Below are 17,935 nucleotides of genomic sequence, written 5' to 3'. Positions count from 1 at the left end.
TTTACTACACTGCTCAGCCAACTGAAGGTCTGATTATAGAGCCCGCGTCCACCTGCTGCAGCATCACCGATTCTCCTGCCTTTCTCTTTTAAAAAATCAGGTTCGTAACGTCTACTCCATCTTCTTTTCTAGTGTATGATGAAGACAACCCAGTAAAATAACACCACTCAAAGCACTTAGTCTCTTGACAAAGGGTCAGTGATGCTAATGTTAATGTATGACCTCTAAAAATGGTTCGTTATTCACCTGACCCAGGAAACCCCACAAAATCATGCAAGTCGAGAGGTTCAAATCCTCGCGTTCACTTTAAGAACACTTGTGAAACTGCCCAGGCCATTAAGGGTACACAGATCCAAAAAGCCACCAAGTATCTGAAGGATGTCGCTTTAAAGAAGCAATGTGTGCCATTCTGCCCTTACAATGGTGGAGCTGGTAGGTGTGCCCTGGCCAAACAATGGGGCTGGACGCAGGGTTGGTGGCCCAAAAAAGAGTGCTGAATTTACTGCACATGCTCAAAAATGCAGAGAGTAATGCTGAACTTAAGGGCTTAGATGTAAATTCTCTGGTCATTGAGCACATCCAGGTGAACAAAGCCCCCAGGATGGGGTGCAGGACTTACAGAGCTCATGGTCAGATGAACCCATACGTGAGCTCTCTCTGCCACACTGAGATGATCTTCACTGAAAAAGAACAGATTGTTCCTAAACCAGAAGAGGAGGTTGCACAGATGAAAAAGATATCCCAGAAGAAACTGAAGAAACAAAAACTTATGGCCTAGTAATAAATGACACAAAAAATAAATGCAAATAAAAGTAAAAAAAAAAAAAAGAACAGCTCCTATGAGTGTAAAATGTACTGAGGCTACGTAAGTGAGCTATGTGCAACTCTCGTAGGAAAAAGAAGTTACATGAATAATGCTTCTCATATAATAATCATCTCCCTAACGAAAACCTAAGCTTGTAGGCAGGGATCACATCTTAATTTTCTGCATTTACACAGAGTCCTGAAGAGAACTATGTTTTTTTTAATCTTAATTGATATAAATTCCAGCTCTTCCAACTATTGTATTGATCTGTGCTTCCTGAAACAAAAATGGTCATCAATAATTCATATCTCACCAAGAATGAATACCTAATTTCAAGAAACAAAATGAACCCCATACTAAGAAAGGAACTGATATACATCTGAGGCCACAAAAGACTAATTTGAGAGGCACGTGGATGTGGTACCATAAAATTGATCATCTTGAATAATCATGAGAGGCCACAGACCCTTGGAGCGTGTGCCATTAAGCATACACCAAGGAGAGAGGGTCTAAATGAACTCAGCAAAATGGTCTTTAAGTAGAACTTTTAAAATCACATCCAAAAGAAACATAAAAATTTCGTTCTTCGATTCAAATAAGACATTAAATCTCACAAGTCTCAAAGATTCTTCTGTACACACACTTGCTAAGGTTCAGCACAGCCCAATAGATCACATTCAGATGCTTTGCAACTAAAGGCCTCAAGGCCCAGAAAAGTGAAACTACTTAAGATGACACAGAACGATTACGCAGAGGACCAACTGGAGATTTTGAAAACAGGAAACCAAGGATTTTGACTCTCAGTTCATATTCAAGTCCCTAAGATACACAAATAAAAACAAAGGAAACTGCAGTCTGAAAGACTGTCACCTCTTTGGTCATGAAAGACCTCAGGGTAGATGACTGCATTTGGGCTCTTGATTTTCAACTCCCTACTTTACCCTAAGCCCTAGTGTTCCATTTTCTAAAGCACCCCAGGAAAGTTGTTAACTGCCATAGTTTGAGAAGCTCACTTTTTTCCAAGGAAATGTACTTGGACTTGGTCTTCTTTGAGCCCTCATCTGTCTTCCCATGTTCTTCTACAGGTCACATGTCTTCCCCCTTGAGAGCACTCTGAACAGTCACAAGCTCTCTTCCATGTGACAGTCTTGTCCATGTTTGAACACAACTATCTTTTCTTCTCTAATCTTTTCTTCTTCAGGATTGACATTCCCAGTTCCTTCTACCATTCTACTGTGACACCACTGTGTGGTCCCTGACTGCCACCTCCCCCTGTCCACCCCAGGTCACTTCTCTGAACTCTCCCTCCATCTAAGACCGTCACAAAACATGCCCCCCCCCAATAAAATAGATTGTAACACAGGAAGAGTGGATCAGTAAGCTGAACGGGGCTATCACCTTTCCTAACGTAGAAAATATACTTTCATTTATGTGGTGTAAGTCAAATTGGCTTCTTTGGCAACTAAATCACACAGCAACTCACATGTCACTTGGTGGTGACCACTTAGGCTTTTCCAAACATACTGGGCTATAGAACCCAAGTGCAGAACTTAGAACCATTAGCAATAAATGCTATCTTTGGTTGCTTGCAACTTGTTACAACCATTCTCAGTCCCAGCAAATAGCTTACTCGTGGAAAATTTTATCTTCCTCCACATCTATTTCTTTATTCAATTCAAAAGAAATATACTCAACACCTTGCACTGAATGAGATACAGTCCTGAGTAAGATATACCCTTGGCCACCAAGCAACGTAAAAATCTAGAAGTGGAAAGACATATTAACAATAACACAAGATATAAAGTTTGCATAATGTAATATCCACAAAGACAGGTACATTTTGTTCACTGCCAAAGCTCCATCTCCTATAACAGTGCCTGCCATATCACAGACCCTTATAAGTGTTTATTCAATGACTAAATAAATGACAGAAAGTTCTAAAGGATTTCAGTCAAGGGAGGGATCACATGTAGCTGATGCTGAAGGTAGCTTTTAGACTGGGTCCTGAAAGATTTCTACAAACTGAGAAAAGAGAAGGGAATTTTAAAAGCAAAGAATGAACATAAGCAATGGCATATCCAGACACCTGTGATTCCTATTTCCTGATTAGGAACAGAGGTACCTTATTGTGGGAGATCAGATTGGAATGCTGAGTTGAGGCAAGACAGTATAAGACTCAGGCACAGGCTAAGGAGTTCAAACACTGTGTACAAGGCATAGAGCATCTATTCCCCCAGCTTCTCCCACAATTGTGAAGATCTAAAAATTTCTTACCCCGTAACACTCACAGTGACTCTGCTTCCCTGATACAAAGGAAAAGGGCTGTAAAAAGCACAAGAAGAAAAGAAGATATACAGACTGCCAACAAACACATGAAAGAATGCTCAACATCATTAATCATTAGAGAAATGCAAATCAAAACTACAATGAGATATCATCTCACACCGTTCAGAATGGCCATCATCAAAAAATCTAGAAACAATAAATGCTGGAGAGGGTGTGGAGAAAAAGGAACCCTCTTGCACTGTTGGTGGGAATGTGAATTGGTTCAGCCACTATGGAGAACAGTGTGGAGGTTCCTTAAAAAACTACAAATAGAACTACCATATGACCCAGCAATCCCACTACTGGGCATATACCCTGAGAAAACCATAATTCAAAAAGAGTCATGTACCAAAATGTTCACTGCAGCTCTAGTTACAATAGCCAGGAGATGGAAACAACCTAAAGAAGATGTGGCACATATATACAATGGAATATTACTCAGCCATAAAAAGAAACGAAATTGAGCTATTTGTAGTGAGGTGGATGGACCTAGAGTCTGTCATACAGAGTGAAGTAAGTCAGAAAGAGAAAGGCAAATACTGTATGCTAACACATATATATGGAATTTAAGAAAAAAAAAATGTCATGAAGAACCTAGGGGTAAGAAAGGAATAAAGACACAGACCTACTGGAGAATGGACTTGGGGATGTGGGGAGGGGGAAGGGTAGGCTGTGACAAAGTGAGAGAGTGGCATGGACATGTGTACACTACCAAACGTGAAATGGATAGCTAGTGGGAGGCAGTCGCATAGCACAGGGAGATCAGCTTGGTGCTTTGTGACCACCTAGAGGGGTGGAATGGGCAGGGTGGGAGGGAGGGAGACGCAAGTGGGAAGAGATATGGGAACATATGTATATGTATATCTGATTCATTTTGTTGTAGAGCAGAGGCTGACACACCATTGTGGAGCAATTATATTCCAATAAAGATGTAAAAAAAAAAAAAAGCACAAGGAGACATAGAAGATGAATAAACTAGTTTTTGCAGTGCTTGTAAAAGAAGACATAGGAGGGAGTTAATAAAAAGCCTTAACAAGAGGAGAGGCAATAGAAACAGAAAGAAAAGAATGGCTGTAAAAGACACCTTGAAGGTAAATGGGCAGTGAATAGTGACCTTGGATGAAGAAAGCAAACGAGGCATCCAAGATGACTCCAGGAGCTCTGTCCTCAGTGAATGATGATGTCACTGAGAGAAACGGCAAAATCGGTTGTTCCAAGGGATGAGTTTGGTCTTAGTGACCGTGCTATCTCAGAGGGCCATCTGGATGAAGATGCTGAAGAAGCAGTTGAAAAAAAGGATTTTCTGGAAAGAAACAGGGACTGAGAGGATAGATCCAGGAGTCATCATCCACAGATGAGAGAGTTAAAAATGGCAGAAGCAGATCATATAGCACTAAGTACAAAACTCTGAAAAATGATTGCATTTGAAGGATAAAAAGAGAAAGTTATGTAGAAAGGAGACAAAGAGCAGCAGAAAAATATTCAGAACAGCACACTGTCGGATGAACCAAGAAGTGCGACTTAAGAAAGATGAAACAGTCTATAATAATGATAATAATCGTGATAATAAAAATATAGCTACAAACAATGTTTACCAGTGAGGAGCCAAGTACTTTGCACGCATCACCTCACTGAATTGTCACAGCACCTTCTGAGTCATTTTCCCCATATTTACAGATGAAATCAAGCCGTAAAGAGGTTAGTAAATGACTAACAACAGTTCCCACCGAGAGGGAATAGCAGAGCCTGTACTTAAATCCAGGTCATCTGACTTGAGAGCCCAAGTTCCTGACCACTACACATATGGACGGCCTCCTTTCACCAAAAGACGAAGAGGGAGAAAAGGCCTCTGACTCGGTGACCAGGTCCATTGAGAGCCATCTCGGCAGACAGATTGGGACAGAGGGCACATTCTGAAAGGTTGCAAAGTGAGTGGGTAGCAAAGAAGTCATGAAAGCAAGTATAAAAATCTGCACATGAAAGGAAGGAAAGAGAGTGTGCTAAGTAAATAGGTCTAGGCAATAAAATTGTTTTGTTTTTTCTTTTAAGGGTGAGAAGGCTTAGCATAGGTTATCAATTCTGGGCCTGTCTTTGTAAATAAAGTTTTATTGGAACAGCCACACTCATTCATGAAGATATTGTCTATGGCTGCTTTTGCTCTACAATAGCACAGCTGAGTAGTTGCAACAGAGACCATACAGGCTGTAAAGCCTATTTACTGTTTGTTTTTCTATAGAAGAAGTTTGCTAACTCTTGATTAAGAGGGTTTATAAGATGGAAAAGAAGCGATCAAAAGCAGAGGTGGAATGTTGAGTCATGTGAAGGTCAGAGGTGGAGTGTTGTCATGTGAAGGTCTTTCCTAAACAAAGACCAGAGACAAAAACAAATATGTGAACAATTATGAGACGTCAATGTTTCACTGAAACATATTTTAATCCCTCAGTGTCACCCGGGAATGATGACTGGCTATGCAGTTGGCAGAAGTAGTCACAGAGGGTCTATTCTTTCTGTGTTCCTATTTCTGGAAACTTCAATAAGAAGTTTCAATAAGAAGGAGATAAATCTCTCCTAAGGTGACTGAAACAATTAAAGTCTGAAAACTGCTAATCATCATGTCCTAAGAAATCCCTAAAGCAAAAAGGTGGCAGTACACCTACTACATAATGACTCAAATAATTCAGAATGATTTATTCACCCATGCAGAATGAAACATCTGTATATGCCTCCTGAGTATAATTTCCTCTTGATTGAGAAGACGAAACCTACTTTTAAGAATTAGCATTAAAGGTTGTGGCAGTAATTTTTTTGGATGAGCAAAACCCCTGTAAATGAGTAAAAAAGTTTAAAGGATATTGTACTGAGAAAAGCCTGCATTATGGTAGCTCATAAAGGAACCCAAGGCAAAGGTTCAATGTAAGATTTTAGCACTCTCATTGCTTTTAATGTGAAACACTAAAACCAGGAAATAACAGTAAACCATAAAGTACTAAAGGCTAATATTGGTCTGCTGCAGGAAAAAAATTTAGATTTTTTAAGGCACTGGTAAGGTCAAAATAATGTTTTCCTTCTCAAAACTCCCTGTTACTTCACTAATATTCATAATTACTGTTTATCTTTTTCTCAACACATATCACTTTACTTTTTCTTATATAAATAATACATGCTTACTGTAAAGCATTCAAACAATACTGTGAAGTATAAGAGAATAAAAATCACCTAATCACAGCACCTGAGAGAACCATCATTAACATTTTGGTGAACACTCTTTCACAAATCTCTATGTATATCTACGCAGTCATCCATATAATTTTACCTACTTAAATATTACACACAACTCATTTATTATGGACATCGTTCCTTCATTCTCTAAGAAAAAGGAACAACAAAAAATTAAAATGACACTCCATCCCAAAGCAGTAAAATACATATTCTTTCCAAGAGCACATGGAACGTGCTCCAGGATAGACCACATGCTGGGCCACAAAACAATTCTCAATATATTTAAGAAGATTGAAATCATACCAAGCATCTTTTCTGATCAGTATAAGACTAGAAATCAACTACAAGAAAAAAAGTGCAAAACCACAAACATGTGGAGGCTAAACAATATGCAACTAAACAACCAATGGATCACTGAAGAAGTCAAAGAGGAAATCAAAAAACACCTGTACACAAATGAAAACGGAAACACAATGATCCAAAATCTATGGGACGCAGCAAAAGCAGTTCTAAGAGGGATGTTTATAGCAATACAAGCCTATCCTGGGAAATAAGAACAATCTCAAATAAATAACGTAACTCTGCACCTAAAGGAACTCAAAAAAGGAGAACAAACAAAACCAAAGTTAGTAGAAGGAAAGAAATCCTAAGGATCAGAGTGGAAATAAAAGAAATAGAGACTAAAAAAAAAAAAAAGAAAGAAAAGATTAATGAAGCTAAGAGCTGGCTCTTTGAAAATATCAACAAAACTGATAAACCTTTAGCCAGACTAATCAAGAAAAAAGAGAGAGAGGGCTCAAATAAATAAATCAGAAATGAAAGAGAAGTTACAAGTGACATTACAGAAATACAAACAATAAGAGATTACTACAAATATACACCAATAAAATGAACAATCTAGAATAAATTCCTAGAAACATACAATCTCCCATGACTGAATCAGTAAGAAATAAAAAATATGAACAGATGAATTAGCAGTAATGAAATGAAATCAGTAATAAAAAAAAAAAACTCCCAACAAACAGAAGTCCAGGACCAGATGGCTTCACAGGTGAATTCTACCAAATACTGAGAGAAAACTTAACACTTATCCTTCTCAAAGTATACCAAAAAACTGAAGAGGAAGAAACACTTCCAAAGTCATTCTATGAGATGAGTGTTACCCTGATACCAAAACCAAAGACACCACAAAAAATTAAAATGACATCTGCCCAAGGTAAGAAAATAGAACAAACCATACAAAATGGTCTCAAATGACAAAACTTTCCCTACCAGTCAGTTCCTCTCAATCTGCTGAAATAAACATTTTTGAAAACCCTCTGTTTTAATTCTTTTGGTGGCTTCCATTTTAACTTTAAATAGTAGATTTACATCTGTATTTTTTATTTATGAATTATAGAATATAGATTATTCCATGAAAAAGTAAAAATTTAGTATACTTATACTACCACTCACCTTTCTCCCTCTTCAACTCCTAATTTTAATTAGTTTCATTACTTTTACATTAAAATTTCCAAAATGTAAATTTTTTAGTGTAGCAATAATTGGGTGTTCCCTTCCTGTCTAAGTTGATATTAAAATTTTAAGTCCACTAAAATGCAGGTATAGAATTATGATTATGGGATTCACAGAGAAAGAAATGTAATCCTGTATCTTTTAATTCTGCAGCTCAAAGCAGATTTTCCCAAAGTGGCAACTTTTTAAAGCTTTCTTTCAGCTCTTACAACTTCTATGATTTCGTTTCTGGTTCAGTTTCTTATTTATACCTCGTATTGTATACTTTCTTGTTTTTCTTTGTTACGCTGGAGAATTTCCTCAAAAAGCCTTTTTTCATATGGAATACTGGGGGTAAAATTTCTGGGTCCATGTCTGAGTACAGTTTTAGTCTGCCCTTGCATCTGTTTGATAAAATGACTAGATATAGAATTCTTGGTCCAAAACAAATCCCCCTCTGAACCTCATTTGTTTCTAGTAATTGAGATTGATGCTAAGAATTGGTTCCAGTTCCCTTGTAAGATAGCCTGTTTATTCTGTCTGGAACTCTTTAAGATGTTTTTTCTTTATTTTCGGTGTTCTGATGAGGTGTGGGCCTTTACCCATTCATCCATATCAATTTCAGTGGGTCAACCCCAATATTCATATGAAATGCTTTTCTATTATTTTCTCTTTTTTAACTTTTTCTGTTACGTCTCTTTTTAAATTTCGAGGTTCCTATGAGAAGGCTATTGGTCACTTTTAATCTCTTCATGACTCTGACTTACTTTTCTCTCATATATTTTATCTGTCTTTTTACTGCATGTTTTAAGATTTTCTCTTGTTTTCTACCAGAGAAACAGCTTAATTTGTGCCCTATTGGTTAATTTAATTCTATATTACAGTTTTCATATTTTCAACTGTTAAGCATTGTTTCTTATTCTCTGATTATTCTTTTTCATAGCAGCTCATTCCTATTTTATGGATATAATATTGTCTCAATTCCTTCTGAACTTATTACAATATTTTTTTAAAGTTCTCTGCTGTACTCTGAATTATCTGAGCTCAGTTCTTTGGTTTATCTTCTTCTTTCTTTGACATCCTATAGGTTTTCCTCAAATATCTTATGATCCTTGGTTTTGGTTAATATTTTTGGAGGAAAACATTCCATACTTTTTTTATTCTAAAGTTGGGTAGAGAGAAGAGGAATGAAGTAAAAAACAGTTTAGTTTCTCTTCAGCACTTGTGTTAATTAACATTCAACAAATTCTTAATTATTCAGAAGAATAATTCTTAACAAATTCTTAATTATTCAGAAGAATCTGGGAATTTGTTTCCTACTCATAGAAGTGAGAGGGAGTAGAAGAAAAAGAATAGGATGTCTCCAAAGTAGCAAATTTGATTACCCTCAGACTTTTATCATCTGTAATCCAGGGTTCCTAATAGTTGTATATAAATCTAAGATACACCTTACTGACAATCTTAAAAGGCAGAAATCAACAATGAAAAATGCATATTTAGCATTCCTAAACTCTACTTAACATTTGTTGTCATTTTCAGAAACACATTCTTACTGCCCCATTGGGAATGATTCAAACGATAAAAATCCTTGGTCCCTGGCTCTTTAAAGGGTCAGTTCAGCATGTGGAAGAGGAGGAACTGTCACTGGGAGAAGACTGGCACCTTCTTACCTGCTGCGTGGTGCTGGTGACGATGCCCTGCTGTAGGCGGTAGGCCTGCTCTTGAAGGTATTTTCTAGTCTCGTGATTCCGGAGCAGATAGTTTTCTATCTGGAAATTAAGCACATGTCTCTCTCAAGAACACATTTCGACTCAGCAGAGAGTAAAGTCATAAGTGCAACAGCCAGTTGCTAAACTGAAGACCCAAGCAACTAATTCACACATCCTGCCAGGGCCTTGACCCCACAAAACGTATGAGATGGGGAAACTGGCTATTGTCGTGACGCATTATGGGTGTTTTTAGTTAGAAATTTCACTCCCAGGTAACCAGGGTAATTTTTATGTGACTCAGTAGTTGACAAAGATGAGCAAGTGTTTAATTGCCTGCAGGGTTAGAGACCCCTTTTAGTGACTTCTCATCACTTTTCCTGCACACGATCGCAATCTTTCTCTCTCACAAATTTTTAACCACTAAACAGTTCAGAAGCTAAATAAATACCCCTACAGTGTATGGATGGTCCTTTCTGAACCCCTTGGCCTTATCCACCAGCACTCAGAAAATTCTTTATTTTAAGGGAAAAAAGGAGAAAATAGGTACAAAATTGGAAGGTTACAGGCTGGTACAACTCAAAACCATATACCAATTTCCTTAATCCACCAGGTTTACATGTTTTCTCAAAAACAGGAATGCTTTTAGCAAAATTACCAAAAATAAGAAAATGGATTTCTACAGAAAATGAGAAATCTTGAAGTTGCTTGACAATCTATATTTTTATACATAGACAATGTTTTATGAAAAATTCAAACATACAAATGATAACTAGATTGAAATAAAGTACTGAAGAATAACAATATACAATGGATATATATAATACACTGAAAAATGTAAACTACTGATTATAATGAATACCTATTAATGTGTTTTTTTAAAGAATGATTGAGATGATTAAGTATGCCATCTATTTTTTTTCAGTTGTTGTTTTTATTTGTTTTCATAATGCAACTTAACCATTTGGCTTCTAATTTGTCACTACAGTTCCCTGGTTAAGAATTTCTAGTAACTGTGAGGCTTTCAGGATTATTACATTTTCATTTTCATTTTGCATATGCTAAAATGACTACTACTTAATGCCAATTAGGAATAATTAAAATATAGGCTATAATTATTATCATCCTTGGAAACCATAAAGCAGAACAAAATGTACCATTCTACTAAACATAAATGAAGGTATTATAAAAAAAGATCCCTGAAATGAAGCATCATTAAAGTGACACATTAATACCATGACATTATATTACATTAATTTTCTCTTGCTGCTTCCCAAGAAGTCATCTCTTTCCAAGGTGACATTACCATCAAGGTAGAATGTCTTTGCTAAAAAAAGATTCTGCCTAAAATATGACAGGCACACACTGCCACCCAGCTTTGGGTGATTTTGTTTTATTCTTCTACATTTGGCCTCATTAAGCCATGGCCATGGGCCAGTTCTGAGAGCAGCTTGTTTATTCAGGAGGCTCAGCTCACACACAGGCAGTGCACCCAAAGCTGGCCCATGCGCTTCCAGGCCTTCCCCAGGTGCACCAACAGTGCTTCACAGACTGAGCCTGGAGGGAATATTTTAGAAAAATAAAATAAAATTCATTGCTCATTTCTAAAAGCTAGTGCAAGGGGAAGGAAGAAAAATAATGCTTAAGTGTCTTTAATAACGGCGAATGTTATTTGTTGAAAGTATTTGCATCTGGAAAGTTTACAAGGTAAACTTTCCTTCTGTGCACCATTAGAGACCAAGACAGAGAACCAGGACAGGACAGGGGCCTGACTCAGGTCAAAAGGAAAGAGGAAGAGCCAAAAGTGTCATTTATCACATTTGCCAGTACCCCTGGGCAGCAGTGACCTGGGAGACAGTCTACAGTCAGTCAGACATCTTCAGTCTCATTGCTGAAAATAGCAGCAGCACAGAAGGCAAAAAAATTGTTTTAATAAAAGAAACTTATATTAAAAAAAAATAAAGACTGAGTATAGAATCACAATATTGTTTTTCAGTAGAGTAAAATTAAAGAGCCATAATTCTTCCAGAGGACAGTTCCGTTAAAATGAAAACTTGAATATATAAGAGCATAGTTAAATACTATAGGGGAAAAAAACAATAAACATGAGCTTTAAAGTCACCAATTTTCATTTAAAAAAGACACAACTTTTATAATTAATATATTTGCATACTCTGCATTTGCTCTTTGTTTCTTCTTTTAACCTCCCCTCTTTTTCTGCCTTCTCTGGTTTTAAGTATTGTATATGATTGAACTTTTCTCTCCTTTCTTAGAATATTAAGTATACTTCTTTATAAATATTTTAGTGGTTTCCCTAGTGTCTGCAATATACATTTACAATTCATCCAACTCCTCTTTCAAATAACACTGCAGTTGTCCCTTGAACAAACAGGTTTGAACTGCACAGGTCTGCTTATAAGTGGATATTTTTCAGTAGTAAATACTACAGCATACATGGTCCATGGTTGGTTGAATCCATGGATGAAGACAAGAAGGGCCAACTGTAAGGTATACTCAGATTAAGCCCCGTGCTGTCCATGGGTCAACTGTATACCGTTTCACAAATAGTGCAGGTACATTATAAGGGAGTATCACCAATTTCTCCCTTTCACCCCTTGTAACACTGCTGTCTTAGAAAGTATTTCTTCTTTATTTTTGAAGGAAAATATTGCTAGATACAGAATTCTAGGCTGCTGGGGTTTTGGGGTTTTTGTTCAACACTTTAAATAAATATTTCACTCTACTTCTTGCTTGCATGCTTTGTGACTCAAAGTCTGATGTAATTCCTACCCTTATTTCTCAATATGTAAGGTATATTTTTCCTCTGGCTTCCTTCAAGATTTTCTCTTTGTCTTTGGTTTTCTGCAGTTTGAACATGATATGCCTACACATCATTTTTTTTTGCGGGGGAGGCAGTATTTATCCTGCTTGGTGTTCTCTGAGATCCCTGGATCTGTGGTTTGGTGTCTGTCATTAATTTTGGAAAATTGTCAGTCATTATTACTTCAGACATTTCTTCTGTTCTTTTCTCTTTCTTCTCCTTCTGGTATTCCCATTACCAGGATGTTCAATGTTTTGTAATTGTCCCATAGTTCTGGGATCTCCTGTTCTTTTTCCCCCCTATTCTTTTTCTCCTCTTTGCATTTCAGTCCGGGAAGTTTCTGCTGACATATCTTCAAGGTCAATGATTCTTTCCTCAGCTGTGTCCAGTCTACTGATGAGCTCATAAAAGGCATTTTTTTTGCTCGTTACAGCATTTCTGATCTCTAGCATTTCCTTTTGATTTTTTTCTTAGAGTTCCTGTCTCTCTGTTTTTATTACCTATCTGTTCTTGCATTTTTTTTTTTTACTTTTTCCATTAGAGCCCTTAACATATTTGATCACAGTTATTTTAAATTACCTGTCTGATAATTCTAAAATCTGTGTCATATCTAAGTCCAGTTCTGATGTTTGTCTCTTCATACTGTGTTTTTTCTTGTCTTTTAGCTTGCCTTGTAATTTTTTGTTGAAAGCCAGATATGATGTAGCTAGTAATAGGAACTGAGGTAATCATTCTTTTAATGTGAGGCTTTTATGTTCATCTGGCTAGAAGCTGAGTTGTGTTGAATGTCTGCTGTAACTGTATATGCCAGTTAATTTCTTCTATTGACCTTGTTTATGTCTCCCCTGCTGTTTTGGGTTTCCCTAGAAATGCCTCCTTAAATAAAGTGCCTTAGAGCTTTGCTTAGTTGTAATTCAGTGTTATTATAATTGATTTGTGATGGAAGTATAATACGGAGGGGAAGCATTCTATAATCATATGATTAAATTTAGGCTTTTTTTTTTTTAAACCAGGCCTGAGTCCCTGGACTGTGGCCTTCAGAAGTGTTTCTTGGCCTTTTTTTTTCCCCTCCCTTATGTGAAACAGGAAGGCTGGAAGGGGCTGCAGCGGTCTAACTGTCTTCTACTAGGTCAGATAAGGCTCTGGTAGAATAGTTTCTCTTGAGGGTAGGCCTTTGTTATGGAGAACAGCATGCTCTGAGTGTATTTCAAAATGGTTACTTTTTCCCTTCCACCTGCCAGAAACAGCAGTGAATTATCCTCCTCCAATCTTCACTGTGGTAACTTGGGTTCTTGTAACTAAAACCCATGCAAAGGTCAGGGCCTCCCTAAGACTAAGCACCTAGGAGTGTTTAGCTGCTTTTTTTTTTTTTTTTTAAAAGCTCTTAAACTAGTCCACACTAAGCCTCCAGCAATTCATCAATTACTGTTTAAGCATTCCTCTGAGTTACCAGCTCCATTAGCTTCTGCCCCGGTAAGCTTTGATTCTCTGTGATTCTCTGTATTACCATCTCTCCCGTTTCCAGGGTGACAGTTTGCCTTGTAACCTCAATTCTCTGGCAGACCTAAGAAAAGTCACTGATTTTCTGTTTGTTAAGCTTTTTTTTTTCTTGTTGTGAGGATGGGAATGATGACTTCCAAACTCTTTACATGTCTAATCTGAAACCAGAAACCTTGTTTCTGTAGAATATGTCTTTTGTTATAAGCTGACTAATATCCTTCAGGAAAGTATAAAGATATCGAACATTTGTATATCGCTTTACCGTCTACAAACTGCTTTTCACATATACCACCTCATTTGATCCTCATGGACACCTTTGGTAAATTACTTAAGCACTCTGCCCTTCAGTTTTCTTATCTGTAAAATGAGCATATAATAGAACCTACCTCATGGGTTTATTTTAAAGATGACAGATGTTAATTTATGTAAATCATTTAAAATAGTGTCAGGCACCCAGTATAAACTATATGCTAAGTGTCAGCTAAATACAGTTATTGTGTAGCTTTATTTTTTATGTAGATGGAGAAACTAAAGTTCAGAAAAATTAAATACATACTGAACTTACAATGCTGGGAAGAGTCTGATTTAGTCAGATCTTCTGAATCCAAACCTTAGATGGTTTCTTTTGCTACACCACAGCTTCCTCTCCCCTCCACTCCCAACCTTACTCCCTTTAACTCACTGAATGTCTAAAGAACATCCAAGCATGCATGCCAGGTACCGCACTAGCTTCTGAGAATAAAACAAGATGAAAAATATAGGCTCTGCCTTCAAAGAGCTCACAGTCGCTGGGAGAAAAAAAAAAAAAAAATAGAGGCAGGTAACTTAAAACAATGTCACAAGGCCAGTGACAGAGAGAACCACAGGAAATTGTGAGAAGACCACCTACCTAGCAGGGAAAAGGGACTCCAAGAAGTCTTCCTGGATGAACTGACCCTTGATTTCAATCTCAACAGATATGCACAGTAGTGGGGAAAGCACGAGTATCATCTAGATTCGAGCAGTGATTCTCAAAAGTTACAATCATCAGGACAACTCAGAAAAACACAGATGGCTAAGTCCCACCCCAGTTTCTGAGGCCAAAGAATTTGCATTTCTAACAAGTTCCCTGAGGTAGAGCAAAACAAAGACTAAGGGTTGGTAAGAGATGAAATTGGCGGTGAATAGGAGGCAGATCCTGGGCAGAAATTCATGATAAGTTAAGGAGATTAGGCTTTATCCTAAAAGCCACCAGGAGGAATGGATTGAACAATTTTAGTCTGATCAACTTCACCATGAAGGAAGATGGCTATTTTTGACTCCAGCATGGAAAACAGACAAGAGGATGTAATCATCCTGGTGAGAGAGGATGAGGTTTGAATAAAGGCATCTGTTATAGGAATAGAGGGAAGGAGAGTTAATTAAGAGATTTATGCGCTAGAATCAGTAAACTTGGTGACTGACTGGCTACAGAAGATATAGAGGGAAAAAAGTCAAGCTTAGGAGATTGGACAGAGGGTGGTACCACCAGATGAAAGAACAAAGAGGGAAGAAAGATTTAGAAGATTTCCCAAATAACATCATAATAAAGGTGGAGCAGGCTTCCTCAGATGGGAAATATTTGAGCACATCTAAAAGTAGAGAGAAGGGTAGCCATAACCATAGAACGAGAAGGATGAAGATATGAAAGAGCGAGGGAATGACTCACAGGGCAAGTTTCCAGCACAGGGCAGAGACGTTGGGGTCAAAGGCACTGAAGATGGCTGGGCTTTGAAGGGGAAGGTACCCATCATCCTCTGGGGTTGCCACAAAGGAGGTGGGCATGGGTGTGGATTCAGACACATTTATAGACAAAGGTGGTAAAGCGAGATCTCAGTAATGCCCTAAATTTCTCGATGAAGAAGGAAGGGAAGGCTCTAGCTGTTGAGGATGAAGGGGATGAAGGTTGTGCTAGCTGTCATTCACTTGTACACATTCTCCAATGGACGAAGAGGGAGGTATCCATGCCTAAGTCTGGCACGTTGATGCTGTAAGAATGTTATTTTACTCCACTTAAATTTCATGACAAGTTCTAGTCTTTATTTTATTCCTCCCCCAGTCATGCATTATGCCAGTCATGATCATAAGAATACAAGCTAATGTGAAAAAAGCTTTGTAAAATACAAAGCACTGTTCATATGTTCAGAATGTATTATTCACACAATTCCACTAGAATGTGAATTTATTATAATTAAGTTACTGATCCTTCAATACCTTCTGCAGAGCCTCTTCTGTTTTTTCAGGGTTTGTTTTTAAGGCTTGAGAAGCATCATACATAGGAATTGGCATAAATCTCAACGTGTAGTTCCTAGAAAAAGGAGAAAATGGTACGTTTATTTGAAAATAACATCCTATTATCTTAATTCAGCACTCTTTTAAAATCTGAAGAGTTGCCAGACTGTCTTAGAAAATTCTAAACTACCGGACCATCTTAGGCCCCTCGACTGCAGGTCAGCCTTCTTTCCTACCACCTTTGCGACACCATAAGTGACCTCGTCAATTCACGCTGTCTACAAAACCTACACAACTTGAAGGAATCTGGTTTTGTTGTTTTGCTTTCAGTTTTCAATTACAGTAAGGACAGGATTTTCAAATTGGAACTGGAGAGATGGTCTGAGAGAAAGGCTGGGAAAAAAGTCCAGCATCAACTTGCTACTTGGATTTTAGTCACCAACAGATCTGAAGGTAACTTGATTACCACAGTGACAACGTGACAGACAGACCCAGAACGGTAGAGGAAAACCCCAAAATAGAACCAAAACATTTGCTCGCCAAGCCAAGGATGTGAGCATCCACAGCAACAATCTGTTCAGGCTCTGGGCTCCTTTAAATAACCAAGTCCAAGACCAGTGACTGTCTTTAGAAAACCTTCCTGATGGCTCAACAACCTGACCTCTGCAGGGCCTGGCAGTTGGCACCCCAAATCAGCCCGAGTGCCCCAGGCTCTAGACACCAAGTAAAGCAACTGTGGAACTCTGGGTCTATGTAATACCTCACACGGCTGTTACCTGGCTGGTTAGACACAAGAACGCAAGGGTGAGTCATTTTTGCGTGAGAACTCTAAATCCGCACTCTGGCCTGTGTTCCTGAACTTGCTACAAAGTGCTATGTGTCTGGATGAACACTCACACCTGCTCCCCTACCACAAACTCTAGACCTGGAGATGCCTCCTCTCTCCCAACCAAAATGCATCTGTTTCTACAACAAGACACTCAGGAAGGATGACCTTGTGGGCCACGTGTTGGCAACCGGTACCTAGGCATCCCACAGCTGGCTTGTTTCAGGTCTCTCAACAACAAGCAGGATTCATGGTATAACTCTTATGGATAGTCAGATGGCTTCTACTGGAAGAATAAATTAACAACTAATTCCTAAAATAGGTACTAATAATGAAGAAATAATAAAGAAAATAAACAGTCATCTTAATAAAAGCAGCCAATCTGGATGGTTACCTAATGGGGGGGGAAACTGTTCTTCATCCAGTCCAACTGACAAGATGGCTTAAAGTAAAATAATCAGCAAAGACATGGCTGTTATTTCTATAACTTTAATTTTTACCTTAGCTTTGTTTGAGCAAAATTGCTTTTGTTTGACTTAAGAGGAACCAGCCAACTGAAATTAACAGATAATACGTCTCTTTTCGCAGCCTTGAAGATTTTCTTTTCCCTCATCCACTTTTCATCATGCTTCAGACCAGCGTGGTTTATTTAAACCAAATGTGATTTCACACCATTGGCATCTTGTAGCAAAGAGTACATAACAGACTGTGATCAGGGAGTTCTACTTTCAATCTGGAAATGTGGAGTGTTGGGGCTGCATCCTCTTGGCTTCTCACAAAGACCTGCCTGGGCTGGCAGTCTGCAACATCATTAGAGTGGCAGCTGTGCTGTTAGCACCCAAATGCAGCAATCTGTAAATATATGTTTCCATTCAAAGGTTTTGTGTGCAATAGGTGTAATTACAGGAGGTTCTGCAGTCACAGAAGTCTCCTGGGAGAGGTGGCCATGATGACTGATGGTATAAGCTGCCTTATCCATGTTTAGTGAT

General features: G+C 38.0%; 1 protein-coding gene across 4 annotated transcripts in view; it reads right to left on the bottom strand.

The window, feature by feature from the left end:
- Positions 1–17,935, bottom strand: part of CARMIL1 (capping protein regulator and myosin 1 linker 1) — a 319,604-nt gene that overhangs the window by 77,664 nt on the left and 224,005 nt on the right. For all 4 annotated transcript variants that reach the window (XM_022562315.3, XM_089918429.1, XM_089918431.1 and 1 more), the window contains 2 exons: positions 16,103–16,196; positions 9,514–9,612 (listed from right to left, as the gene is read on the bottom strand). In XM_022562315.3, coding sequence (XP_022418023.1) covers positions 9,514–9,612; positions 16,103–16,196 — 193 coding nt within the window. The remainder of the gene's footprint in view (positions 1–9,513; positions 9,613–16,102; positions 16,197–17,935) is intronic.

The sequence above is a fragment of the Delphinapterus leucas genome, chromosome 10, assembly GCF_059928025.1.
Source record: "Delphinapterus leucas isolate spDelLeu-1000000601 "Yukka" chromosome 10, BTC_Dleu_Yukka2, whole genome shotgun sequence".
NCBI classification, from domain to species: domain Eukaryota; kingdom Metazoa; phylum Chordata; class Mammalia; order Artiodactyla; family Monodontidae; genus Delphinapterus; species Delphinapterus leucas.
This window is presented reverse-complemented; position numbering and strand designations above follow the sequence as displayed.